The sequence below is a fragment of the Manis javanica genome, chromosome 13, assembly GCF_040802235.1.
Source record: "Manis javanica isolate MJ-LG chromosome 13, MJ_LKY, whole genome shotgun sequence".
Taxonomy (NCBI): domain Eukaryota; kingdom Metazoa; phylum Chordata; class Mammalia; order Pholidota; family Manidae; genus Manis; species Manis javanica.
The window spans coordinates 47,603,678-47,631,121 of record NC_133168.1 but is presented as its reverse complement, the minus strand read 5'-3'; the positions used below and the strand labels follow the sequence as shown (position 1 = coordinate 47,631,121).

General features: G+C 37.9%; 1 protein-coding gene across 2 annotated transcripts in view; it reads left to right on the top strand.

The window, feature by feature from the left end:
* MTCL3 (MTCL family member 3) overlaps positions 1-27,444 on the top strand; it is a 40,450-nt gene that overhangs the window by 12,663 nt on the left and 343 nt on the right. Inside the window, exons 5-6 of one of the 2 annotated variants that reach the window (XM_036993949.2) lie at positions 21,018-21,089; positions 24,904-26,070. In XM_036993949.2, coding sequence (XP_036849844.2) covers positions 21,018-21,089; positions 24,904-26,070 — 1,239 coding nt within the window. Of the gene's footprint in view, positions 1-21,017; positions 21,090-24,903; positions 26,080-27,444 lie in introns of both variants that reach the window. The other variant, XM_036993943.2, reaches the window with a different exon arrangement.

Below are 27,444 nucleotides of genomic sequence, written 5' to 3'. Positions count from 1 at the left end.
TAACAATTACCAGTTTTCATCTCTATAATCAGTAAATTGGGAATTAAAATTTTGTCATTAGCTGTGAATTTGGCATGGCTCATCAGAAAGTGCATATATCATGGAGTCTAAAAAACAACTTTGAGACCTGACCTTTCATTCCCTGTGACATTGAGCAAATAACTTGATATGTACAGGCCTTGGCTTCTTTATTCTTAAATGGAGAAATCAAACCGAATGCTCTCAAAGGTTCCCTATAAAAATGTCATTTTCTGCTTTGTCAGTTATCCATCTCTGTTCCCCCTGACAGGTATGCCATTCCCTTTCACTACCGTTATTTTATTACTCTAATTATCTTTTCATTTATTTAAATAACAAATATTTATTGAACAGTAATTTATTGTCTACTCTAGTATGGTCATGTAGGTACCACAGAGGGTTCAGAGATACAGATGTCAGCGCACTGCCTTAGACTCTGAGTTTGCCCTTACTGAGGGCTCTACAGAAGGGTGTATAACCACACAGTAGGACCTACAATGCTCCCTCTGGATGGTGCTACTACTCAGCATTCAGGGTCTGGTTTAGTGTAGAAATCAGAACTGAGACCTGATATACAGGGCTCAGGACAGGGGAGAACTTCCGAATAATCTGAGACACTTTGGAGGTAGACTTAGCTCTCTCACCCCAGGAGACCACGAAGACCTTGTGATAACCAAAGAATTCACCATCTTTTCCAATAAGAAATAAGCCACAATATTGAATGATAGTACCTAAGTTGCGGCAAAAGTCTCTGAGATGAGTTCGTTAACCATACACTTCTCTGGAATGAAATCTGTCCCTGGAAGGCTGCCAGGCTCTCACCATAGAGGATGTGGCCCATAAGTTAATGAATGCTGGTCATCAAACATACAAATATTTGTATTTTACTGTGTTTGAAATAATGTGACTTCTCTGATATGTTTCAAAGGTGAAAGTCTTTATGTTTCCAAGAGCATGATAAGAATCTCTTTGAGGTCACTTGCCCTTGGCGCATGTGTGACAGACAAAATCCTCATCTAGGGCCGACCCCAATTAAACAACTTAGTCCCTTCCTTAAGGGACCCCGAAGAGTGTAGCTGTGACTTAACTAGTCCCTGGGATTCCTTTAGGCTTTGGGGAGGTAATTAACAACACTAGTCTGTACCACTCTGCTCTACCATGGCTACCCTTGGCTGCCTGAGAAGGACTTTAGCTTTAGCAGCAGCAGAAAATAGCTTTTGCCCTCTGACTCTGCCTTTCCCTTGACGTTAGAAACCAAAACTTTGATCTGACTTTAGCAAACATTTCTTAGCAAGCATTGATTGAGCGTATATATAGTGTGTGTAGGAGATAACGGTTACTGTCACCATGAGAGTAGTCCCTGACTTTAGGTTAATTATTTTCTGATAGAAAAAAGCCCTGTAGAGGTTGTACATTGACAATAGTTACACATAAGCATTACTATACTGAATACTTTGGTATTCATTACCTCAGTGTGGTGAACTCTGAGGACAAGGCTCAGACCATCTTTGATGACTGTGGCTTCCTCAACAACCAGTCCAGTGCCTGGTATAGAGTCACTGAGACCTTATTCTTCTGTAATATAATAATAATTATTGCCTATAATTAATTTGTACACATCTGTTTCCCCCACTAGACCATGAACTCTTTGAGAGTAAGGAACGAGTCTGTGCTATTCTTCATTGTATCTACAACAACCAGAAGTTGTGGACACAAAAGCTGGTAACAGTAAATCATTCTGAATGAGAGAATGAGTGAGAATTAGAAGTGTTTCAGGCCCTATGCAGAGAGAACAAGAAACTCGGAACTAAGATTCTTTCCATAGTGCCTAGTGAAGTACAGGCAAGAGGAGAAGGAAGCGTCTGAGTAATCCGGCCTCAGCCCACCACCAGAATTACAGGTCTTGTAAGACTTTTCCTCCTTTTAGAAATTTCTTGTCCTCTACCTTACTTCTCTCAAATCCAAGTTATTCCCCCAAAGCAACAAGTCTTCCCTGAAATGAGGGTTCATAGGCTTCTTGGAAAGAGGAATGAGGACAGGAGCTCAAAAACTCGAGGGCAGTGCTGACACCCTGGACGTCAGCTCTTCAGTTTGACCTCGATGCCCTTTGTGAGAAAATGTGAAATGCAGGTTTAAAGAATGAGAGAAGACTGCAGATTCTGTCAGTCTCAAAGACTATCCAGCTATTTGCTTTAAATCTTCAATGTTTGAAACAGACAATTCAGCAGTTAATTTGGTTGGAGAGATGGAGAGTTACTCTAGGGCTGCAGTTGCTCAGTAGCCACCAGGGTTGAGTGCTAATTATAAGCCAGTCACTGTGCCAAATACTGTATGTATAATTATGTTGTTAATAGTTTCATTTCAGAGATGAACACTCAAGGCTCAGCAGGGTAAATACCATTAGTCAGCAGGCTGGGTCCACACCAGTCTGCCTCCACGCCTATGGTCTCCACTTAACAATGCTGCACAGCTCCACTGCAGGGACTCAGGCTGCCCCCTTCACAGCCACTTCCGTCTTCTTTCTCACCCACAAATCACCTGCCCTCTTTTGGGACCTCAGTACTCCTCAAATCTCCCAAGTTCTGCACATCTAGCACACGTTTAGGAAGTGCTCTGAGCAAGCACTGGGAGAAGACTTGTAAGATGTCTACAGAAAAAGTATTTTATCTCACAGAAAGGGAAACTTTAGAGAGACAAAAAATTAGGAACATAGGGCTAGAAAAATGTTTTCAAGTCTTTTAATCATGTCTCCTCTTTTTATATACTTAATACCTGTGTTGTTGAGGTAAGTCACTTAATAGCTGACTGTCAACTTAATTATCTCTTAAAGGAAAATAAGTGTTTTCCCTATCTAGTCTTCATAAGGATAACAGGAAATAATGGGAAAGTGCTTTATGAGCTGTATGGTACAATGTACACACCAGAAGTTGTTAGTATTATTACTATCACATAGTTCTAGATTAGCAGATTGAAATTCGCTTCCTAGAAAGAATTTTTAAATCCATGAGATTGAAATTTTAGATCTATCTAGGATTCCAATTCTTTTTTACAGGACTTTGAAACACTTGCTTTCTCTTTTCCCATAAATGTCTGTGACTCTCTGAAGCTCCAGTCTCCATCTCTCCCCGCTGTAAAGGGGTAACTTCTACCTGTTTCTTCCTTCTTCTATGAGGCATGTCCTTAGTCCTTACTGCTTCACCCTCCAGTAGCTCACATTTACAAAGATGTTGGGGGACATGCAGACGACGTGGCTGCACTGTATGCCCCTGCATTTGTCAGCAGGGCTGACACTGCTGCATTGTCTGGATAAAGGTCTCTCTCTGACCTTTGCTGCTGTATAAATATTCCCAAAGAGAAACATTTTATTAGAGAGAAGAGGGCTGGCACTTTAGATTGTTTTGCAGCTGTTATTGACTTCACAGCTAAATTCTACACTCTTTGAATTGAAGAACTATATTTCTATTTAATTCCCACACACAGACTATTGCTTGGGTGAGAGAAGAGGTGCCAAGGTAGGAAGATGTGGTTGCTGTCGGAGGGGCTAATCTTTTGCTTTTTACATTAGGATTACTTGGTTCCTTTGTTTTCCAATAATCACATTACATTTGAATAAATCTAACATGAAATTTCACTGTGTATTAGGAAATATTTTCCAAATTGAAAATTCAGTTGTATCTTGAAGAGTTTAGACTTCATTGCATTTTAATGGAAATACAATCACTTCTTTGATGTCTCTATTCTAATTCCATTTTTACATTTCAGGGTCAGTTAAACTGATCTTTATCCAGATGGTAAATGACATTTGAAGATGACATTTAAAGATGTCATTTAGCTTCTCTCCTGACACTCCATTTTATACTTATGTATTTCATTTAATAGGGCCATTTATATTCAGCACAATTCAACTCAGAAGCACTTAAAATTAAAAATTCAAAGTATTCTATATTCATCTGCTGGCTAACCCAGTTATTTCTAACTTGTCTAGCCAGTTAAATAATCATAGCAGTAAGTGGTTAATAAAATTAACTACATTATTTTTTTCTTTCCTTCACAAAGTAAGTGTTCTTACCATTAGATTGGCCTAGAACCATGAATAATAGCAGAAATAATTACCACAATTGATATTTGTATTCAAAGTGTACAATGAGCAACTAATATGTTGGTATATGTTGTATCCACTGCCTCTTTGCCCATGCAAAGAGAGATTATCATAGAACTTTATCAAATGGTAGCCATCTATATATATTTAGAAGGATCTGCTATATGGAAAGTATTGTCTTTCAAGGATAAAATATAGCCATTAGATTCACTTATTTAGAGGTATGACTAGATTTAAATTAGAATAATTATGTTCTATAATGATTTGGAAGGTAGCTATCCTACTTTTAATAATTCTACTAGATTTAACATTAAGATTTTATGTACTACATACACGATTCTCAGTTGTTCCAATTACCAAATCAAGAATGAAACAAGGAATTAAGAATTCTTTCTGTTAGTCTGAGCCTTTGGATTACCATCTGGTCTTTGTTAATTTAATATGGGATTATAGACTAAGATTGTTACTATTAAATTATTCATTGTTGTAGTTTCAATTTAAAGAATATCTTTTCTTCGTCTGTATATAGTCATAAAAAGAATTCTATACAAACAATTTCAATACTTGACTGTCAATTATTTTAAATCACAACTTCTACATTTTCTGAGAATTCAATTTTAAATAATCTTTACCTGATTAAATAATAACTCTTGACTTTTTTTTCTGGAAAAGTTTGTAGATACTACATTTCCTGCACCTTTGCACTTTTGAAAATAGCACTTGGTTGATTTTGCACAGAAATGGCAGAATGGAATTCTTGAGTCAAAAATTTTCTTCTCACATTATATATTGTATTCCATTAGCTTCTGGTATCTGTTGCACAGTGGACAAGTGTAAGACTGCTCTGACTTATTCCTGTGTAGGTCAAATTATTCTCTACATATTTACGGATATTTTTCTTTACCTATTGTATTAAGCAATGTCCTCCAGTTGGAAAATAAAAAATTCACCCTAGATGTTACCAAATGAATAGGACTACTTACAGTGGTGAGGGCAGGATTAAGGGAATATACTCTTAATTTAGGCTGGTGAGACATTCAGAGAAGACTAGCAACACTTGGAAATCATCACTACCTCTAGAGATGAAGACACTGCCGAGGAAACTGTTACAAGGGCCACTGAAAGCTGGAACTGTGGAGGAGGGTCCACCCTGGGGGAACTGTCATCTTGGAGGGACCTGTGCTCCCACTAATGTGGTGTTCAAAAAGTAAAGGAGCCAGAGGAATACCCTGAATTATCTCTCCTCCTGCTCCATCCCTCAGCATTTCTGCTAGTGTCTCCTTTTGGCCAAACCCAACTAGAAGGCAGCTGGTAGGTGAGGGACCCTAAGCAAAACTGTTTGTAGAGGTCAGCTTCCTGAAGCTTGGAGCCAGGCAGAGAATGGGCAAGGATGAATTTTGGATAGCTATAGAAGAATAACCAGTTCAAAAATATTGCCAGGACCTATCCAGGGGATGTCTTTGTTTATAATATGTCCAGAACATGTAGACGCTTTTATCTGAAAAGTAACATTTATATTTTAATTATCTCAGAGGAGCTTTCTTGTAATAGAGGCTTGAGAATCACATATGCTTCATTTTTTTCTTCTTAGGATTTTCTTCACTTTGTATTCTTACAACTCTCTTCTGATCCACCTTCTTTTTATCATTTTTACCTGTGTTCTTCGATAGTTTCTCATTTTTCATTTGTTCTCAGTATTGTAAAGCTAATTTTCTGCCATGTCAGTCATACTCTTTAAAGACACCAGTGTGCATTAAATTCTTGCATTAAATTTTAGTGTCTTTTGTGAGTTTTCTTATTCCCAACAACCCCTATTCTTCAGAGCTTAATCCCCTCCTAATAACTTCTATTTTGGGCTCATAGGGGCCATATTCATTATCTGATTAAGAATACAACATTTTCTAAAACTGCCTTCTGTGTTTCAGAATAATTTTCAGACTTTTTTATTTTTTCCTTTTTAGGTGAATATGCTACCTAACTGACCTGATACATTTTATTTTAATACCTTTATTGAGTTGTGATTTATGTGCCAACTTCACTTGTTTTACGTGTACAATTTAATTATGGTTTTAGTAAATGTACAGAGTTACACAACTGTCTCCATAATACAATTTTATAGCATCCTGAAAAGATCCCTAATGCTCATTTGCAGTCAACTTCTGTTCTCACCCCAACTTTAATTAAGCACTAATCTTTTTTTAAATCTATAGCTTTGTATTTTCTAAATATTTCATACAATTGTAATCATACAGTATGTGGTCTTTTGCATCTGGCTTCCTTCACTTAGCCTAATGGTTTTGAAGTTCATCCTAGTTGTAATGTGTATCAGTACTTCATTCCTTTATATTTCCAACTAATACTTGATGTGTGTATACACACAGATACACACACCACATTTGTATATATAGATATACCATGTATAGACCAAAGGGTCTACATGTTCTGGACATATTATAAACAGAGAGCATCCCTAGATATGTTCTGGCAATATTACTGAACTGGTTATTCTTTAGCTGTCCAGATTCATTCCTGCCTCTTTGCCCTGCTCTGTGGTTCAGAAGACTGACCCCTGCTGACTGTTTTACTTAAGTTCCCTCCCCTATAACAAATGTGATATACATATATATATATATATATAATGTATGTATGTATGTATGTATACACACAATCAAATAATTATTCGGAAATATTAAGTTGATGGACATTGCATTTTTTCCATTTATATGAGTAATGGCTCCTATGAACATTCACATACAAGTTTTTGTGTGACCTTGTGTTTTGATTTCCCTTGGAAGTTAGATCTGAGAGTAGAATTTATGTGTCATATGAAGAATTCATGTTTAAATTTTCAAAGAAACTGCCAGACTGTTTTCCAAAGTGGCTGTATCATTTCACATTCTCACCAGCAGTGGAGGAGGGTTCCAGTTTATCAACATCCTTGCCAACACTTATTGTCTTTCTTTTTTATCATAGCTATTCTAATGAGTATTAAATGATCATTGCATTTTAAATTTGTGTTTCCTTAATGATGTTGAACATCTCTTCATGTGCTTATTTTCTGTTCATATATCTTCTTTTGTGAAATATCTGATTTTCTTGTTAATTTTTAGTTGGATTATTTGTCTACCTATTCTCAAGTTCTAATTTAAGCAATTCATGGTATATTCTGGGTACAAGTCTTTTCTCAGATGTATGATTGGCACTGTTTTCTTCTGTGCTTATCTTTTCACTTAATGGTGTCTTGAAGTGCAGAAGTTTTGAATTTTGATGAAATCCAGTGTATAAATGTTCTCTTTTATCACTTAGGCTTTTGGTGTCACATCTAAAAAGATGTGCTTACCCCACAGGAAAATCACTTCACTCTTTATTGAGAGTTTTCTAGTTTTAATAATTACATTCAGGGCTAGGATCCATTTTGACTTAATTTTTGTGTTGTGTAAGTTAGGCATTGAAATTCATCTCTTTGCGTATGGGTCTCCAGTTGTCCAGCACCATTTGTTGAAAAAGTAGTCCTGTTATCATTTAAATGTCTTCATCCAAAGCACTTTTCTTTCTTTTCCTACTTTTCCTTTTTCCTTAAAAACTAGCATCATTGAATGTCAAACTTACTTTTTTAAATTCAGTGTTGGCTCAAGACACTCACTGTGTAACTTTTTTCTTAATGCCATTCACTGCCAACTCTCAGCTCCGGAACTGTAACTCCAACTTGCTATGCAGAACTCCAGCCTAAGTTCTCATAACTGATAAACATTCGTGTAGTTCTGGCCTATTCTGAAGGAATAGAGGGAAGTCTGCTACTGCAGCACTCAGGCACATTGACTGTGAGAAAATTTTGCATCTTAGAAAGATTTGAAGCAGCTTGTAGTTGTTCTTTGCCTACCTTTAGTATATGAAAAACAATAGCCCCAAACATGGGTGCTCCTAAAGTTTTTCTGCCTGTTTCCTAGCTCCTGCTTGGGTCCTCTTGTATTATGGTTTTAATAACCAGAGAGCTGCTGATTGCGAATAGGTTAGGCCACTTCTCCAGATACATGATAGAGCTATGTCTGTGCAATATTTATTAATGTGTTGGGGAAAATAGGATTGGGATGTAGAGGTGTTGGCTGCCTGGTTATTTGTTCTTTTAACAATAACCTTTATTGTTAAATAATCCTTTATGAAGGCATGTTTTATGTGCATAATTAACCCACTCCAACTGTATAATTAAGTGATGTTTTAATAAAATTTCCGAGTTGTGCAGTTATGACAATAAGGCAGTTTTTAGAACATTTTCATTACCTCAATAAGATCCTTTATACCCATTTACTATTAATCTCCATTCTTTCTCTTCCCTCTTGCTACTCCAGTCAACCATTAATCTGTTACCTATATTTATTAATTTGCCTTTCCTAGACATTTCATATAAATGGAATCATACAATATGTGGTCTATTATGTTTGGCTTCTTTCGCTTAACATGTGTTTGAGACTTATCCATGTCATATCATGTTCATTCCTTTCTTTCATTGCTAAATAGCATTCTATTGTATGATACCGTATTTTTTTAATCCATTCACCAGTAGATGGACATTTGTATTGTTTCCGCTTTTGAGCTATTATGATTAATGCTGCTGAGACTATTCTTGTGAAAGTCCTTGTGTGAATATTAGCTCTCATTTCTCTTGGGTCTATACCTAAGAGTAGAATTGCTGAGTCATAGGCAAATTTGTGTTTAATTTCTTAAGTAACATGGATGTCTAGTTTTGATGGTCTGCATCTATAGTTCTTTGGTTTTAGACAATGAAGGCTAAATATAACATACATTATGTTTCTTGGTTGAATTCCACTGATGCTATTGTTCAAGGAAAAGTTGCTCAGATTCTGGCAGATACTCGACTGTTAACTTTAGTTTGCAGTGTTTACTGCCATCTACATTTTTATTTTTGCCTTTGAGTATATTTGAATAGGAAAAATGTGATACCTTTGTGCTGTAATAACCCCAAATTCTTTCAATATGAGTAACAATGTGAACAGGATAAATGTTCCTTAAAAAATAATGCTTTAGGAAATGAATCGGTTAATCTGTGATTACATAACTCCTTTAATATATAGAGCATATTCCATTGATGTTTCATGATCTCATGTTTGTGCATTTATTTTCCAAGGTGCTTATTTATTATTTATTGACAGTACTATTTATGTGTAGCTGTTAAGTTGCTCTCATGTCTAAAGAAGATATGTGTGCATGTGTGCATATTCTTAGTATTGTATTAAGGGGCTAAGTGCATTTATTTAGCCTGGAATAAATGAGCTGACTGATTTGATTAAATACAATATACTTCCAAAGAATATCAAGATACCCCTTATTATAAAGTAAAATCATATTATAACTTATTTCAATGAATATTTGTTCTGATATTTATAATATATTTCAAAATACATGTTTGATATGTGGATAGAGGCTACAGAAATTCTGATTGTCTTTGTGTTTTAGAATTCAATGAGCAGTTTTTAAGATGTGCTGAAATTCTTGAAGGGCCTAAAACACACATACACACATATATACATACATATACACACATGCATATATACATGCATGCTCCAACACATATTCAAATGTGTACATATGCACATAGACATACACACTCATATGCTCTATTAAATGCTCATACACGTACAAAACACACTATATGGATATACTGTTTGATTTTAAAACCTTGGATTCAGTCAGTTCTTTGCCCTTTTAAATACACTCTGAATTTTTTATTAAATCAATTACTTCTACCTCTATTTTCTCTAACTTGAAAAGTGGGAAGGAGCCAATTTTCCAGGAATAGTTTGCTGTCATTGAATTAAATCATAGAAACAGATTTAAGATTTGCAGAGAAAATATTCTGTAATCATATCTTATTCATGAGTTTTACTTGGTACATGTTTTAAGGTCACAGAGTTTGTGAGTGTCATGCTTTATTCTTAAATGTTTTCATAGATTTGTAAAAAATAGTTAACTCAGTCTTTCTTCTTATGCTATTTGTTTTCAAGTTATTTCTCTAATAAATATTTACCACACTCTAATAAAGGAATACCTAGGTGGAATCCTCCTTGGTAATAAGAAAGGTACAGGCAAGGACAAAATGAAAGATCACAGTGATGTCAATATACTAGAGTAACAAATTCAAAGTAATAATATGAATAAATGTGGCTTCTCAAATTTAAATAAATAAATAATAAATTAAATAATAAATTTGGTTTCTTAAATTTACACAAATACAAAAGGAGGGAAATACGTTTATGTCCACTAACACACAAAAAAAGGCTTAGGAAATTTAGTTGACCATAAGAAAGATATGAAAACCACATCAAATGACAAATGCTTAAAAGAACTGGGGAAGATATATAGCCTGAAGAAGAAAATACTTGAGATGTGACCGTTCTTTTCCAGTGTTTGAAGGGTTTTAATATAGAAGATAAAATAGTCTGGTTCTTTCAATCACTTTAAGTGATTTTTCACTTTAAGTAGATTTGAGATAAAAATGAAGATGTTTTATCCATCAGAGCCATTTGTAAAGGGACCTGCCTCATAGACACAGGCAGGGTACCTAGCTGGTAGAGAAAGGATTCCTGTAAGATGCTAAATGGGAGATTGGATTTCTTGGGTTCCTTCCATATACATGTGACCTTGGCAGTTCAGGGCAGAGTTTGAATTTCACTATTACTGGGACAAAGCAGGGCCTATGAAAGAGTGAAGCCATCTGTGTTGAGTGATCGGCAAACTGGATATTGTGTGTCTCAATATTCAGGTCTAGCCTAAGGTTCCCATGCCATAATCAGGACTCAGTTTTACCACTTCTCCAGTTTTTCAAGTGAAACTGGAAATCTTGATTTTTAGAATGTAAAATTGTCCAAATTTTAAAATATGGCAACTGATTCCCAGATTTTTAAAGCATGATTATAGGTTGTCACTTTTTAACGTAGTCTAGGAATTACTTGAGAAACTTGCTTCTACTCTCTTTCATTGTATTTTAGGAATTATTGAATACTCTGACCTTTAAATTTTTGTCATGAGGTATTTCAGATGTATAATTGTATAAAGAATAATTTTAAGTCACCTATGCAATACTCACTCCCTGGTTTCCTGTCATCTTTAAGGCACTTCAAACATATTTCTTACAAGATTCTGAAGTTAATACAAAAATGTTAATATCGCTGCATTCATAAGGTAGAAACTGGTAGAGACACTATATAAGAAAGACTGGAAAAGTCATTATTTAAACTTATGAATGTTGGCTACAGTGTTTTTTCTTTGCCTCCTTGTAGAGAAAGGCCATAAGCAGTGCTGTCACTGCCCAGCCATAATTTTCTAAATGCATTTTAATTGCTAAATGCAGTGGTGCTTGGAATTCAATTAACTGGAGCAAATTAGAAGGGAGTATAAATCTCTGCATTTCCTGATGGCATTCATAGCTTAGTAAGCATACATTTACTGTAGCTCAAGTATCTAAGGCAAAAATTTTTTTTAATGATTATTATTTCAGAAGTCATTAACCAGGTTTTCAGATTTTAAAAAATTATCTCAACTGATAAAGCTTCTAGTCCTGAATCTGTCTGCTCGTGTGGGACTTTGTGAGGCCTTCTCATGGTACCTGTTAAGGTTAATATATGATGCGAATATCAGAGAAGCGCTTACCCTATTGTCTTTGCTTGTTTAAAACAAAGGGGTCTTGCTTTGGGATCAGGTTATTAGTGACAATGTGCAAGACCTTCTAACAACCTATACCCTGCTCCAAATGAGAGTTGCCACAATGATGTAGGAGTTTTTTGTGTCAGAAACTCTCACCAGTAGCCTTCAGCCCCTTGGGGGTCCTAGAGTAATTTATAGACTATAGAGACTAATTCTCCCGAAGGATGTAGGAGACGTTTTGATCACATGGTATGAAGCACACAATGGGTCTAAACTATTGAGTCTAAACTAACTTCTAAAAGAAATATTTTTTACAAAGATTTTATAAGCCCCAAGCCCCAACTATTGCACTCTTTCCTCCTAATTTCACTTCCTCTGATTCTATAGCAACCACGTCCCATTTAATGAGAGAACCTGGCATGTCTTGTCTTTTCTCTGAGGACTATCCTTAAGACCTTTTGTATTTCTTGGAGTTAAGTTCCATATTTTGCATTTCAAGTTCCTGACTTACTAAATTGCACTGTACTAATCATGGGAAGTGAGTTTCAATCTAAAAATGTTTAAGCACTATTAGGAAGCAATATCCTAGGAAAAGTGCAAAAGAGTTCTGTAGTAATTATGGCACCAAAGACTGACTTTTTAAAAAGAAAAATACAACTCCAGAAACATTCAAAGTCATGTAGCCTTGTAGAGATAATTTCGATTCCCGTATAGGCAAAGATTCAAATGTTCTCTCTTATACTGATGGCCTGGTTTGACAGCATGCTCTACAAAGTTCACTCATTAATATTCCTTAGCAATAAAGAATGTATATAACTCCCTAGTCAATCTTACCTTTACCTCTGCTCTTGATACCTAAATCAGCATAAGAGAGAAGGATAGAGGAGCCAGGAAACAAAAATTCATTGGATTATTTTATTTAAAAAATAAACAACTGAAAATAACAGTGATCCCAGCTTTTTCAGCTTGGCATTGGCTCAGGGTTTTCACAGCTGAAAAGTAGCTCTTTCAGGGTTCTAAAGTATTTATCTGGGGATTCACTGAAGGTAAGAAAAAGTAAGTTTGGACTCCTCGTGACTCAGAAGGTAGGAATGGGACCTGAACTTATGGTACAGAAGGAGATAACCTTTGGCAGCAGAGGGCTGATTTATTCTTGCAGATGTGAGGCTCCAGGTCCATGACGTACACTTCTGGGTGCCCAGTGCACCTCTCCACCTCTGTGACATGTTTCTGCACGATGATATCCAGAAGTGGACCACTGTCTTCTCCAAAAATGAAAAATTCACAGATTTTTAATTTATTAGTATCTTCTGGGAACAAATTCCAAATTGAAATTGCTGATCGATTTCCTTTCCTGCTTCTTCCAAGGCCGTTTCTTGTAATAGATAAATTAATGACAGCTTTTTTCCCCCTCTTCTCCATTCTATTCTTTTCTAAATTCCGGACTTCTTAACTATCAGTAGAAGTTTGGAAAATCTTATTCTTAAATTAAATTGAGAATTTTATGGATATAGCTTCCTTTAAATTCTTTGTTTCAATTCTGTACATTAACAAGTAGGAAGTCTTATAAAATAATTTTTCTTTCTTGAATAGGGAAATTACAGAAAAACAACAACAAACAAAATTTGATAAAACTAAGGGTGGGATTGAAAAATATAAATTAGAAACTAGATCCAAGAAGGCATGGTAAAGATGTATATCTCATTTCTTCCTGAAAGGGAAGAATAAAAGCTAAGTTATTGAAAAATGTGCTGAGCCAGACTCTGTAATAAGCTTAACTGTTGGGATGAACTTCATCAACTTCTAACTCATATCATACCTTTGGTGCTAATTGAACACCTATATTATTAAAAGAAACATCTGCATTTTAGAACTGAAAGGTAAGCTTTTATAATTTATTTAACATTCAGTTTTATTAAAAAATAGTTTGTGGAATCCAAATATTGACAAAGGCAGAGAGGAAAGATAAAAACATGGAAAGTACAATGAATTTTGTTTCTCCCTAGGTTTGTTTATCCGTTCAAATGCTTTTTCTTGGCCTTTTACATGTCTTTTGCTTCTCTTGGATTTGAATAAAGGTTTGTTTTCATTTTTGTTTCTATTTTTTTCACTGGAATCTTTTCAATCCCAGTGGTGAAAAATATTTGGCAAGTGTATCAGCTTTTACCATATAACAAACCATTCCAAATCTTAGTGGCTTTAAACAAGTTATTTATATACATAATTCTGTGGTCTTCTATATAGTTTATTCTTGTCTCAGTTTGTTCTACAAATGTATTTGTGGTCAGCTGACAGTTGGAAGGCTCTGTTTCTGGTTGTTGGCTGGCTGTTGGCTAAGACAATGGGAATGACTAAGTCATGTGACTCTTTTCTTCCATCAAGTTATCCCAGACTTGTCACATGGAGCAGCATGTTTCCAAGAGAAAGTGTGCAAGGTTTCTTGAGCGTCCAGTCAGAACTAGCCTGTCATCTCTCCTAACACATTTTACTCCCAACGCCTTTTATTGGTCAAAGCACATTCTAGGCTAACCCAGTTTGAAAAGGTATAGAAACAGACTCTGCCTCTTAAAGAGCATGTTGCAGATGGACTGCCTGTTAGGAGGGTAAAAATACAGCCAGTTTTGTAAACAATTTTACAATGGCAAGCCTTAATCACTGCTTGAATCTAATGTGTAATGGACATTGGTTGGAACCCTGACCTTAGGTAATTTTATGCCCATAATTTCCACATTATTTTTCATAAACCTTTTGTAAATTACAATTTAATTCACATCAGAATGATCACATTGATGTTTCTGCAAGCGTAGGAAAAGTGAAAGACTTGGGAGAATCATCGACTTGGTTCCTTCCGTGACGGAAGGTAAAGAGAGGACCCTTCAGAAAGCAACTTGGGGAAGTGTCCCTGTATCCTGGGCATGAGGGCAGGAAGAAAAGCAGAGGCTCCAGAGATTTGGAGTGCCAGGGGCAGGAGAGAAATCGTGGGACAGAAGCTGATGAGTGAAAACCACACAGGCAGATAGGCCAGCAGAGAATGGCGGTACCAGATATCCTCTACAAAATGATTCTGAGACCCAGACTCTTATATGTGACACTGGGGAAAATGGGTTGGCGAAAATTAGTAGAACACAATGAAAGAATGACATATGTCCCATTTTAAATATCTTTCAGCTCATACCTTTTTTGCTCTTAAGTCTTTTTTTGCTGAAAAGGTTGAGATATTTTTATTTTTCCAAGCTTTAAATGGAACTTTTAAAATGGACTTTTGTTTTGATTTCTACCAACTTCTTGGGTTAAGATGCCTCAGAAACATCTCTCTGTTAAGAAATAAGGTTGAAAGAGCCATTTCCTCTTTCGACTGAAAATGTCTGAAACACTTGTTTTGTGCCAGGTTTAACTAAGGAACCAGAGCTGTAACTGAGAAGAGTGCAAGGTTCCTGAGGGGGTGGAACTCACCTTCCAGAATGAGGAGACAGCCATGAAACAAAAAGGTGGTGAGAGGGGCTGTGGAGGAAAATAAAGCAGGGTGAAGACGACAAGGAGTGTGTGGAGCAAGAGAGTAGAGGAGGCATTTAATATAGAGTTTTTATTTTATATGAAGTGGTCTAGGAAGGTCTCTCTGATTAGACTCTGGGAGAGCTGTGGGGGTAGGTCAAGAGAGTGTATGAAGGAAGAGGGTTACAGGCTCTGATCTGGAACCTGATCTGGCTCCAGAGAGAAAAGGCCTTGGTTTGGAGCATACTTAGCATATTTGAAGAACTGCAGGATGTCTGTGAACCTAGTGTGGAAGGCAAGCAGGGGAGGAATGTGGTGGAGATAAGGTCTGAGAGCTTCTCTGGGGGTGAGGGCAGGCTGTGAACTGACCAGATAGAACAGGGTGGCGATTTTCAGAGCCAGCATATTTCAGTCACCCAGGAGGTTTTGAAAAAATGACGGACCAGTGCCAGAACCTATTTCAATTTCTTTTATTTTATCAGTGTGTCTCTGAGTTCTCCTGTACCTTAGTAAAGCCTGCCGTGACTGAGCAAGGTGAAAAACCACTGAGGATTTTGCACGGAAGAAAGATACAACCTGATCATCCGGCATGCCTCCGTCACCCACATTCCCTTTGTCCCTCCAAATCCTGCTTTAGTATAAAGTGGGATGCTCCCTCACTCTTTTAGAGGAAAGTGCAGAGGGTGTGGTCCCGAGCAGGCTCTCTGGGTGCTCTCCCCCCACCTCCTCTGCCAGGTCTCTGGTAAGGGTCAAGGATGTAATAGAAGGGCAGTAGAAGGAGGAGACTTCTAGAGACAGGTGCCTCTCCTGTTCCCTTTCACAATGGGTTGGAGCCTAGCTTGGTCCATTTGGCCTGCTGTAACAAAATACCACAGACTGGTGGCTTATACACAACAGAGATTTATTTCTCAAAGATCTGGTGCCTAAAATCCAAGGTCAGGGTCCCAGCATGATCAGGTGAGGGCCCTCTTTCAGGTTGCAGACTTGCATTCTATTTGGCATACAGGGATAGGGAGCTCTGTGGGGTCTCCTTAATAAGGGCACTGATCCCACTCATGAAGGCCTCATCCTCATGACCCATGCACCTCCCAAAGGCCCACCTCCTAATACCATCACCTTGGACATTAGGATTTCAATGTAGGAATTTTGGGGAGACACGTTCACTGTAACAGAGCCAGAGTTCCTGACTCTTAGTTTTCTTCTAGCCTTTAGTCAGAATCCCTGTGCCTCCCTCCCTGTGGTGCCATGAAGTCAAAGTATTTACAAGATGACTGTGAGAACCAGTGTGTGTATATGTCATTTCTGCTGCCCCCTATGTTGAAAATAGAAAAACACATTGCTCGTGTTTAATATGTGTAAACTAGTACCCCAAACCCATGTAGCTGTGGTGTGCTAGCAAAGATAAGGATATGCTGAGAAGTAATATAATCCTGTACTTACTTTGGCATAACAGTGTAAAGTAATGATAACTTATATCCTTGTTCTAACACTTATTAGCAGAGTGATTTATCCTTTATGTTTTCAGCAATTGAGCGAGAGAAAACCTGTCTAAAATGCTATAGGAAGACATTTTATATATATATATATATATATATATATATATATATATATATATATATATATATATATATATATGTCTCTTATGTGTTGGATAAAATTAAAGAGATCCTTTTGTATAGTGGTTAGGTCAGGAAGGAAACTATAACTGTATTAATACCTAGGGTTTATTGAGACCTAAATGTCTGCCATACAGTTAATATGTATCACTCATTTAATCTTACTACAGTCTTAGGAGTTTGATCACATTATCTGAAGCACACAAAGATGCTATGTATTAATAAGTGGACCATATTTCAATTGAGGAAGAAAGATGGTCTGAAAACATTTTTAGAACACAAACAATCCATTTTATATAATTGCTGTGCAAACATAATTTTTGGCAAAAATTCTGATTCCTGGCCTTCATGTGGATAAAAAGAACAGCAACCTCTTTTGGACAAGTTGAGGCCAGTTATTCAGAGAATTTAAATGTGGCAAGACATGTTTTCAACATATATATCCAGAGAACCATTTGAAGTGCCTATTTTGAGAACAAGGATAAAAATATAAGATTGCTCCCCAACTGCTCCACTTATAGGGGTTCCTAGATTTATTGCATGAAGGTGGGGCAGGATGATGAAGGGGGATGTGGCAAAAGCTTATCCTCCCAGAAAAGAGACTGAATTTAAATACATTATTTCTCCAACTTTCTCAACACAAATGAATCATCTCCATTTCATTGGAACTGGAAAGTTAACAGTAACTTACTGGAATACAAAAAGATGATTAAGTATTTGTGAAAAATTTAAATGTGATACTTAAAGGCAGTAGAAGTCCTAAAGATACCTTAAAGGACATACGTTTATTCAAGGAGAAAGCTTTTTCCAGAGTTTTGAATTCGATACCCCACTTGAGTGATATTTAAATAAAAGTAAAATAGAAAATGCCTCTTAGGAAAGGATGGCCTAGTTCCAGCCTTTCTGCTATATTAATTTAGAGGGCTCATTTTAACATTGCCCACAGGATAAATTCTGAATTTCTCAGCTCCACAAGCAGACCTCATCCTTTAAGCACCATCCTCTGTCACATCTATATAGTGTCTCTGCCTCCATCACTTCTTTTCAGAAGTCAGCGGATCTGTAAGGCACACTCATTCCTCCAAGTCTTTTCTCCTGCTGTTTACTTAGTTTTATTCCTGTTTAAATTTTTGCACATCCTTCAAAAATTTGCCCCCTTGAATGGGTTTCTCTAATTTCACCAGGTCTAGAATTTATAGCTACTTCTTTGCTCTCAGACTTCTATTTGTTCATTTCTTGCCCTTAGTTAATTCTGTCTAGGTAATCATATGCATCCTTTGTACCATCAACAGTTAGCTCCTTGAAGGAAGACTGAAATATTTCTCCATCATATTTTTATAACCATTCAGTCCCATACATAAATGCTATAACTCAACAAATATCTATGGAATGAATGAAAAACAAAGTCCCCCCCCACTCCAAAAAATACTCAGAACTAGAGTATACTTTCCCTCCTTTCCCTTACATGATATCCCTTTACCTCATGACCATTTGACTGCCACCTTTGTGTCTTTGTATTTCTCCTATGTCAGTCTGATTATGGACATTCCTTGGTTAAAACACTTTTAATACTCCTAAATGATATACTCCTTGGAATGATACATTTAATGCTCCTTAGAATGATAATTTAACTTTGGTGAGATAAAATACAAACTTTATTCAGTGTCCTTTTCACAATTTGACTTACACCACTCTGAATCACATGTCACTCTCTCCTCACACTTTGTTACAGCTATACTGAATTTCCTTGTGTGCCAGAAATGGTCTTTCTACATGGAATGCTTTTTTCTTCCCTTCCTCCTCTTCTCCATCATGTTCTGGCTGACTTCTTATAGATTCAAGATAAGATGTTATGTCTTTCTAGAAATAACTTCTAACTCCCCACACCACCTCCATTCCCAGACTGGATTAAATCTTTCTCCTTTGTTATCTAATAAGTACTAAAGATCAGAAGGATGTGGGTGAAGACTCAATACTTACCAAGCAGTGATTTTGGACCAGTGTTTCTCAAACTTTATGATGCATCATTATCACTTGGAGAGCTTGTTAAGTCATAGCTGACTCATTGGTCTCCATCTCCACTTTCATAGTTGGCTGGGCCTCATCTGCAGTATCGTAGTTTGCTGGGACCATCTCCCAAGTTTCTGATTCAACAGTTCTGGAATGGTCCTGAGAATTTGCATTTCTAACAAGTTTCCGACCAACACCGATATTGTCCTGGGACCACACTTTAAGAACCCTGCTTTAAATAATGTATTTAACCTCTTTAAGCTTAAGTTTTACCTGCTTCTGCAAAATGAGGCTAGAAAGAGTATTTTAAGAATTAGTTGAAATAATGTGTGTTTGACATGAATTTGTACTCAGTCAATGCCAGTTAATATTATTATATTAGCATTGCTTTCATCACTATATTAAATTGGAGAGAAACAGACCATTTGCCGGGTAAATTAGGAATCTCATAATGAGCACAGACTGTGTTGGTTTTATTATTGTTTGTTATAGGTACCTTATGAAGTGGACTACTAAGCACAAAATAAACATGTAATGGAATACATTCAAAGTAAAAGCCCTCAATAAATACTTGATAAAACGAATTTAGGTGCTTCTTTGTAGGTAGCCCTTAATACTCTGAATGTTCCAGGATTCCTGAGTTGAGCTGACTATGTTATTGGATTTTGGGGGATTTTTTTTGCTGATTGGTTCCTAAATTGCTTTTGGGTATGGTGAATCAGGCCCCACAGCTTTTGTTTCTAGGAAGATTATACAAGCAACATAGAGAACATCTTTCTGTGAAGAACTAGAAGTAAATAGTTACGTGGACTATTTCATTTGGCTCTGCAGTTTCAGTTTCATACTGATGAAAGCAATTGTAGCAATGTATTCCCCTGCCTCCTGTACCTGAACATATTCCTGCATTTAACACTGGATATGGTTAGAAATTAATATGTGAAGAATTAAATTATCAGTTCTTTGAAAATTCATGAAGCCTCCTCTCTTGAGAAACCTTTCCTGCTTTCACTGTCAGTCGATGCCATCTTCATCTTTGTCCTCAGAATCTTGTATTTTATATCCATTCATTAGTTCAGCACATGTGGCTTTTCAGCATCTATATATGGTCAGCATTAATCTCATGGTGGTAATGACACACTCAGTGAACTCCCTGCTTCCAGACCTGAAGCATGGCATTTACCAACTGTACTATAATTGTTTGCTTCCCTATCTCCCATGCTATATTATGAGCTTCCTAATGGTCGGTGCATTATTTAATTGATTTTAGGGTATTCAACTCAATATCCCCTATGTGATAAGATAACCATGCATATGGATTATTATTTATACAGAGGGATCCTCCTTATTATATTGGTGCTGAGGAATGGAATGGGGCACCAGAGATCATATACTGCTTGTCATGAAAGGATTTGGTGTTAGATGTGTGTTCTTTAACCTGCAAAGTATTGTTTGAATTTCAGTTAGGGCCAACCAATAAAACAGGATGTTTTTCATAACAATCAAGATTTCTAGCTTCTCTTGAAAAAGCCCACATTCCTGTATTGCACCAATCTGCTGAAGCTAATTCCCACTCAGCCTGCTCCTTTAGATGAAGCTTGCCCTCTCTGTTTCACTGTAACACCTACCATTCCTACCATATTACCTGTGTGTGTATGTGCATATGTGTATCATATTTGTTTGCACGGGTGTGTGAAATTTTTCAAATTCTACATAAATCATTGAAAGTTTGTCTTTTCAAGCTTTTAGTAACTCCAACGGGAAATAATACCTATTCCTTCTTTTTCTTAGTGATGTAGAATGCTAACAAGGACTTGATTTCTTTTGAAATACGTAGTATATTGAGTCATCAATCTAAGTTTTGTTGTTTTTGTTCCAGGTTGGCATTCTCACAGTAAGTTTCCTGTATTTCTCATTAGTTAGTTGCTAGCTACTCTCTACTGTGATATGTATCTCAGTCCCAGGTAACCAACTTACCTAATTCTATGTAGTTTGGGGTTTTTCTTCTCCTTTATGATTAGTGAGCTAACATTTTCATTTGACTTGGTTTTGCCATCTGAGATTAAAAACAAAGTTGAATTAAAATTATAATTTACCACATTAAATATATTCATGTTTTATTTCAGCTATCCTTAAAAAGAAGAGGAAGCAAAGATTTGCCAAAATCTGAAAAAAAGACTCAGCAGACTCCCACAGAGGTATGTGCCTGGAAAATTTGAACTACTACATCAAACACCTTTACATGTATATAATAATAAGCTCCAATCTGTAGATATAATATCCAGGTAGATTCATGTAAAACAAAGTTATATTATGTGTATCAATTATGTAGCTATAGATACAAGCATTCTAAAGCATTCAGTGTCTTTACTTATAAGGCCAGCACTAACATCCCCAATATTGCTTTTACATTGTAAGCACATAGCAGATGTCATTTGTACTTAATGTGTTGCTGTTTGAGAACTGTACCCATGATGCTAATCTTGTTCACTTGTAATTGTAAGGTCAATAGAATGGCTGTTCCTTTAGTATTAGAAGATAGTAAAGAAAGGAATACAGTAGGAAGGGATGGTAGAGGAGAGAGGTAGGCTCATGACTTAGAGCTCTAGAATGAAGTGATTCTTTATAATTCTTTATACCATGGATTGGGGAAGCAAGAGAAAGATAGCGAAGGAATAAAAATAAATCTGAAAAGATGTACTCAACACGGGCTTGTCAAGAACCTTAGAAACACAGCTGCAGTAAAGACTAGCTCTGCTTTCAGGGTGAGCAGGAAGTGTTGATGGATGTAAGGAAGGAGATTTTAGGACAGAAAAAAAAATATTTTGGGGCAGAAGTGATGTTATGGCTCTCCAAAAACACTGGGCGAGATACTGACACTTAAATGTGTGAGCTGGAATCTGTAATACTATAGTGTACTTTAAAAAAATTTCTTGTAAGGTGTGTTCTCATGAGATCATTTTAACTAAAGCAGTAGTTAAATATTCAGAAGTTGATCTCAATTTTTTTTTTAAAACATAACATATTAAATGTTTATTTTCACTTTTCCTCTCTCTCCTTGCCTTATTTTTTTTAAAACTCATGTTTGTCTTATTCTTATACTTTCCATGTTAAAGTTTATTTATTCTTGCAACAATGTATTTTTTTTAACCCCCACTCCCCCAGGAATTCAGTTAAGAATTCTCCCTGGCACTATGGACCTCCATTCCACATGCTTGTGGGCACCTTTCTACAAAACAAAACAAAAAGCATACACAGCTTTCCATCAGTTTCTCAGTGGGACCTGCGACCTTATAACAGTCCAGATATATTGCAGTCCACCAGTTTTTATTTCATGGGCATAAAGCTCCTGGGGAATTTGTAAGGATGCTGTTGTGGCCTTTGAAGAGCCTATCATTTCCAATCCATTTATTTTCAGAGGTTATTACCTCTCTTTTTTCAAAAACCCACTCCAGTAGATTGATCAGGATGGTCTCATATGGGAGATCTCAATTATAAAATAGTCCATAGATGATTCTATTGCTCAGTCAAGGTGGGGGACCATTGCTTCTCATGTTGTATTACTGCCAGCATTCCTTTTTTTGTAATTCTTGTTTATATATTCACCTCCCATACTTAGCCAGGGCATATTGTAGGCAGGGGCCATCTTATTTAGCTTCGGCTTGTCAGTGTCTAGTGTCTGGCCTCTGCAACATACTCAGGGTGCACTTTTGAGTACTCCCGTCTCTCTCTTTTCTAGGTTGAGCCATATGAAATGAAGCTGACAACATGCTGTTGATTTTGACCTACACAAATGGCAATTTCATGTGGTTTAACCTACTGATATTTGCATGGCTTTGTATTTTTGTCCCTTTGCTTAGCTTCTTTGATGTATTCCTTGTGTTCATACAGCAGCACAGTGACCTTATTTACTGAGCAATGGTATTGCTTAGCAATTAGCAACAGTAACCTCAGTGCCAGATTGCCCAAATGGAAATCTCTGCCATCTCCTCCCAAACCGTTAACCAATTATTGTCTGTCTCCCTTTCTTTTCTTCTCCAAGTCCATCGCAATAGCTGCAATCACCACTTCAGTGCATCTCATTCTCATGTCCTGCCCTCTGGACCTGAGCTCTCTGTAGGTCCAGAGGTGTCATCTTTGTAATTTTGGGCCTGAGATTCTACATGCCTATCAACAGGTGTTTCTACTAGATATCCCACCACTGACACACCCCAAAGATAGTGTGTTAATTTTACCTAAACCCATATTATTTATACAAAATCTGCTCCTCTTTGTTCATTCCTGTTCCTGTTATTGGCGGCTTACACTGTCAGGACACCTAAGCTCAAAATGCCAGTGTTGTCTTTGATTCTTCTGCTGATGTGATATTAAATATCATGATATGTCCTTGTTTCATCTGCTCTGACTTTAGTTTGAGGGCCCCAAACCACAGACTCTTGCGGGGCAGCTTCTCTCTTGCCTTGTGAAACGGATTCTTAATTCTACCTTTCTGTGACGCACCATCTTACCCTTCTCCTGAGTTCTCACATCACTTCTCTCTGTGCTTCTCTCCTTTCTTGTATACCCCTTCTAGAGGAATCCATAGAAGCCAATACATCTGATTTGTTTTATTTTACCCCATTGCCTTCTCTGTAAAACAGACCCAGTGTCACCTTCTCCACGGGAGCTGATGTGAGGATATAATGATATAAGGAATGTGTGATACCCAGGCTCTGCACACTCAGCAGCTCTCACACCCTTCCCACTAATTCTCATTAGTAGCTGGGAGGATAGGAGCCCCGTGTCCTGCTCTCCCTCTCAAAGCCTTGGGGCCACACTGCATGAGCCCGGCTCATGGAAGCTCAGCACTCTCCTCACCTTCACCTCTAGTGGTTGCTACTGTTTACCAGCATTCATCTCAAATACAGCTAATTCTGCTGGGAAAGGAAAGCATTTTTATTCCCATTGAGAACATGAGGAAACCAAAATCCTCAGAACTTACATTATTAGTACAAAGTAAACACTTCAAAGAGAATTTGGGGAAACTGCCTTGACATAATAATATGGTTCTTATGTTAGCTCTCAGAGAAGAATTGATTTCCATTTTTTTTAATTTATACTTTTCAGTTTAGTGACTCGAGTTTGAAGGTTGTCCTCAGAATGTGTGAGAAGCACCTCTGTGGGTTTATTCCATCATCCTTTCACCAGCTTTAGCCATTTCAGAGTGATGGGAGTACATCCTATTTTGAAAGTAACCCGGATGAAACACCTACCAGTTTCTCCCTTGTTAGGTCATTCCAGGGTTAAACTGAACCTATTTTAAAGGACTTTAAAAACAATTCTACCCCCTCCAAAAAAAAAAATTCTACCTTGAATAAAGATGGACAGATTACTTGCTGTATGGCAGAGTGATCATGGGCCTAAATCTTAGTGTGAAGCAGAATTGACTTCCAAATTCACCTTTGTCCTTTGCCACTTGCTAGCTGTATAACTTTCAACAAGTTTTTCTTTAAACTAGGTATTTTTATACCTACTCACAAGTTTTTCTTTTGGACATTAAGTTAGATCATACGTGTAAAGACATTCACAGAAGCTGACTGGGAGTCAGTGCTTAATAAATGGCAGTAAGTTCATATTAACCATGTGTTCTTCCAGAAAATAGGTTTCCTATTTATTATCCTCAGGGGAATTCAAACTATGTAAAAGATAAAACAATCAAAATGAACATTGTTGAAATGAAAGCCAAACAATTGTGTGCACTTACAACATATAATAATTTCTAAATGGTGATCACAGTTTTTCTTTTTATATTCCTTTTTTTGTTTGTTTCGAAAGTTTACTATTACCCTAATCTTTTATTTGCCAAAGAATTTAGATGATTTGGGGAAAATATATGGCATCTACCACTCCCTGTCTCTGTGTGTCATTAAATCTTAACAAGAAAAGGGAATTATTTTTGCAGGTGCCATTTCTTGTTTTTCTTGATTTACATAAAAATGATCTCCTGTCTTTTTCCTCTTTTTCCCAAATGAGGAGGACAGTGAAGATCTGAAATGCCAGCTGCAGTTTGTGAAGGAAGAAGCTGCTTTGATGAGAAAGAAAATGGCCAAGATTGACAAAGAAAAGGATAGATTTGAACACGAGCTCCAGAAGTACAGATCCTTTTACGGGGATCTGGACAGTCCTTTGCCCAAAGGAGAAGCCGGGGGGCCTCCCAGCACCAGGGAGGCTGAGCTCAAGCTAAGGCTGAGGCTGGTGGAGGAGGAAGCCAACATCCTGGGCAGGAAAATCGTTGAACTGGAGGTGGAGAACAGAGGCCTGAAGGCGGAACTGGACGACCTGCGGGGCGACGACTTCAACGGCTCGGCCAACCCCCTCATGCGGGAGCAGAGCGAATCCTTGTCGGAGCTGCGGCAGCACCTGCAGCTGGTGGAGGACGAGACGGAGCTGCTGCGGAGGAACGTGGCCGACCTGGAGGAGCAGAACAAGCGCATCACGGCCGAGCTCAACAAGTACAAGTACAAGTCAGGTGGCCACGAGAGCGCGCGGCACCACGACAGCTCCAAGAGCGAGGCCCTGCAGGAGGAGCTGAAGGCGGCGCGCCTGCAGATAAACGAGCTCAGCGGCAAGGTCATGCAGCTGCAGTACGAGAACCGCGTGCTCATGTCCAACATGCAGCGCTACGACCTGGCCTCGCACCTGGGCATCCGCGGCAGCCCCCGCGACAGCGACGCCGAGAGCGATGCTGGCAAGAAGGAGAGCGACGACGACTCGCGGCCGCCACACCGCAAGCGCGAAGGGCCCATTGGCGGCGAGAGTGACTCGGAGGAGGTGCGCAACATTCGCTGCCTCACGCCCACCCGCTCTTTCTATCCAGCGCCCGGGCCCTGGCCCAAGAGCTTCTCCGACCGGCAGCAGATGAAGGACATCCGCTCGGAGGCCGAGCGCCTGGGCAAGACCATCGACCGGCTCATCGCCGACACCAGCACCATCATCACCGAGGCGCGCATCTACGTGGCCAACGGGGACCTGTTCGGACTGATGGACGAGGAGGACGACGGCAGCCGCATCCGTGAGCACGAGCTGCTTTACCGCATCAACGCGCAGATGAAGGCCTTCCGCAAGGAGCTGCAGAACTTCATCGACCGCCTTGAGGTGCCCAAATCCGCGGACGACCGCGGTGCCGAGGAGCCCATATCCGTGAGTCAGGTACAGTTCTGCCTATTGCGAGCCACGGCAATGGCGAGGCTGGCCCGCGGACCTGCGGCCCCCAGTGGGGCGTCTCCGCGCACCGGCCCCCACGCCCCGCTTTAAGGAAATCCCGGCTCAGAGCCTCCCCGTGGGCTTGGAAGCCCGCAGCGCACCTGTCCTTTAACACTGTCCTTGAGGCCTTAGGTTTTCCTGACCCAGTCACGTGGTAACTATCTCCCCTCTATTCTGTATAATGCAAAAATATAGCACCCCCTGCCCCCAGTTTCTGTGTAAAGGATTTTAAGATACATTATTATTGAAGGTCAACAACATTTTCAGTATTACTCTACTGATTCTAACAGATTGAACTGAAAGAAGATTATGAACAGGAATCTTAAATTGTTGATTTGCAGATTTTAAGCCAAGATTCAAACTGAGTTTAATATATATATATATTTAATTATTAAATAGCGAGAATTAAAGCATAACTACTAGTAAACATAGAAATCAGCAGGAAAGAGAGATATTGTGTCTAGAGCCCTACCAAAAGGAACAAATGGAAGTCCCTCCTTTACCACAAATCAAAGCAACATGATCCTTTTTTCTAGAAAAAAAAAATCATTGTCAGCTCTGTAGTAGAGAATCTCAGGACTGTATACTTTCACTTTAAGGCAACACTAATTCAGATAAATAGTAATAACTATTCCCGAACAGGGAACACCAGCACTTTTCCTTCATCCTAATTTGTAGAGGCTCAACTGATGAATTGGACTGAGCTGCTCTAGCCAGGTATGGTGGCCAAAGACCAATGCATTTATCAGAGTTAACCATGTAAGAGAGAATTTATAAAACAAAACAGGCAGTGCTACCCTCTCTGGTAAGCCTACTGTCCTGTATCCATTGGAAAACCCAGAGAAGTACAACAGCATGCATGGCTTTTAAGACACGCAAAAAGGTTTAAATTGAAAAATCAGTTTATACACAGAAGCATGATATTAAATTAACTGCCTGTTAGTGACAACTAGGAAAATTGCAACCCTACTGCTTATTTGTCTCGCATGTTGCTCTGCTTTGCTTATGAAAAAAATGTCTTAGGATAAAACTTGCTGGGGTTTGAAATGTTAAAGTTTTTTTCCTACTAACTATATCAAATCACTGGTTTTTAGTTTTTTCTTGTTGCAATTTTTAAAAATATTTTGAGCATGTGGTTTTTCTTAATTGTAAACTCAGGGAAAAATGTAGAAATCAGAGTGCAATAAAACACTGTGTATAAAAGGTTTCAGATTTTGTAAATAAAGGCTTAAGTGAGGGTTCTTGATCTTAAAACTGAATGAATGCTTAGAGTAGTTGATATAAACTTAAGGTTTTAAAATTATTATTAAT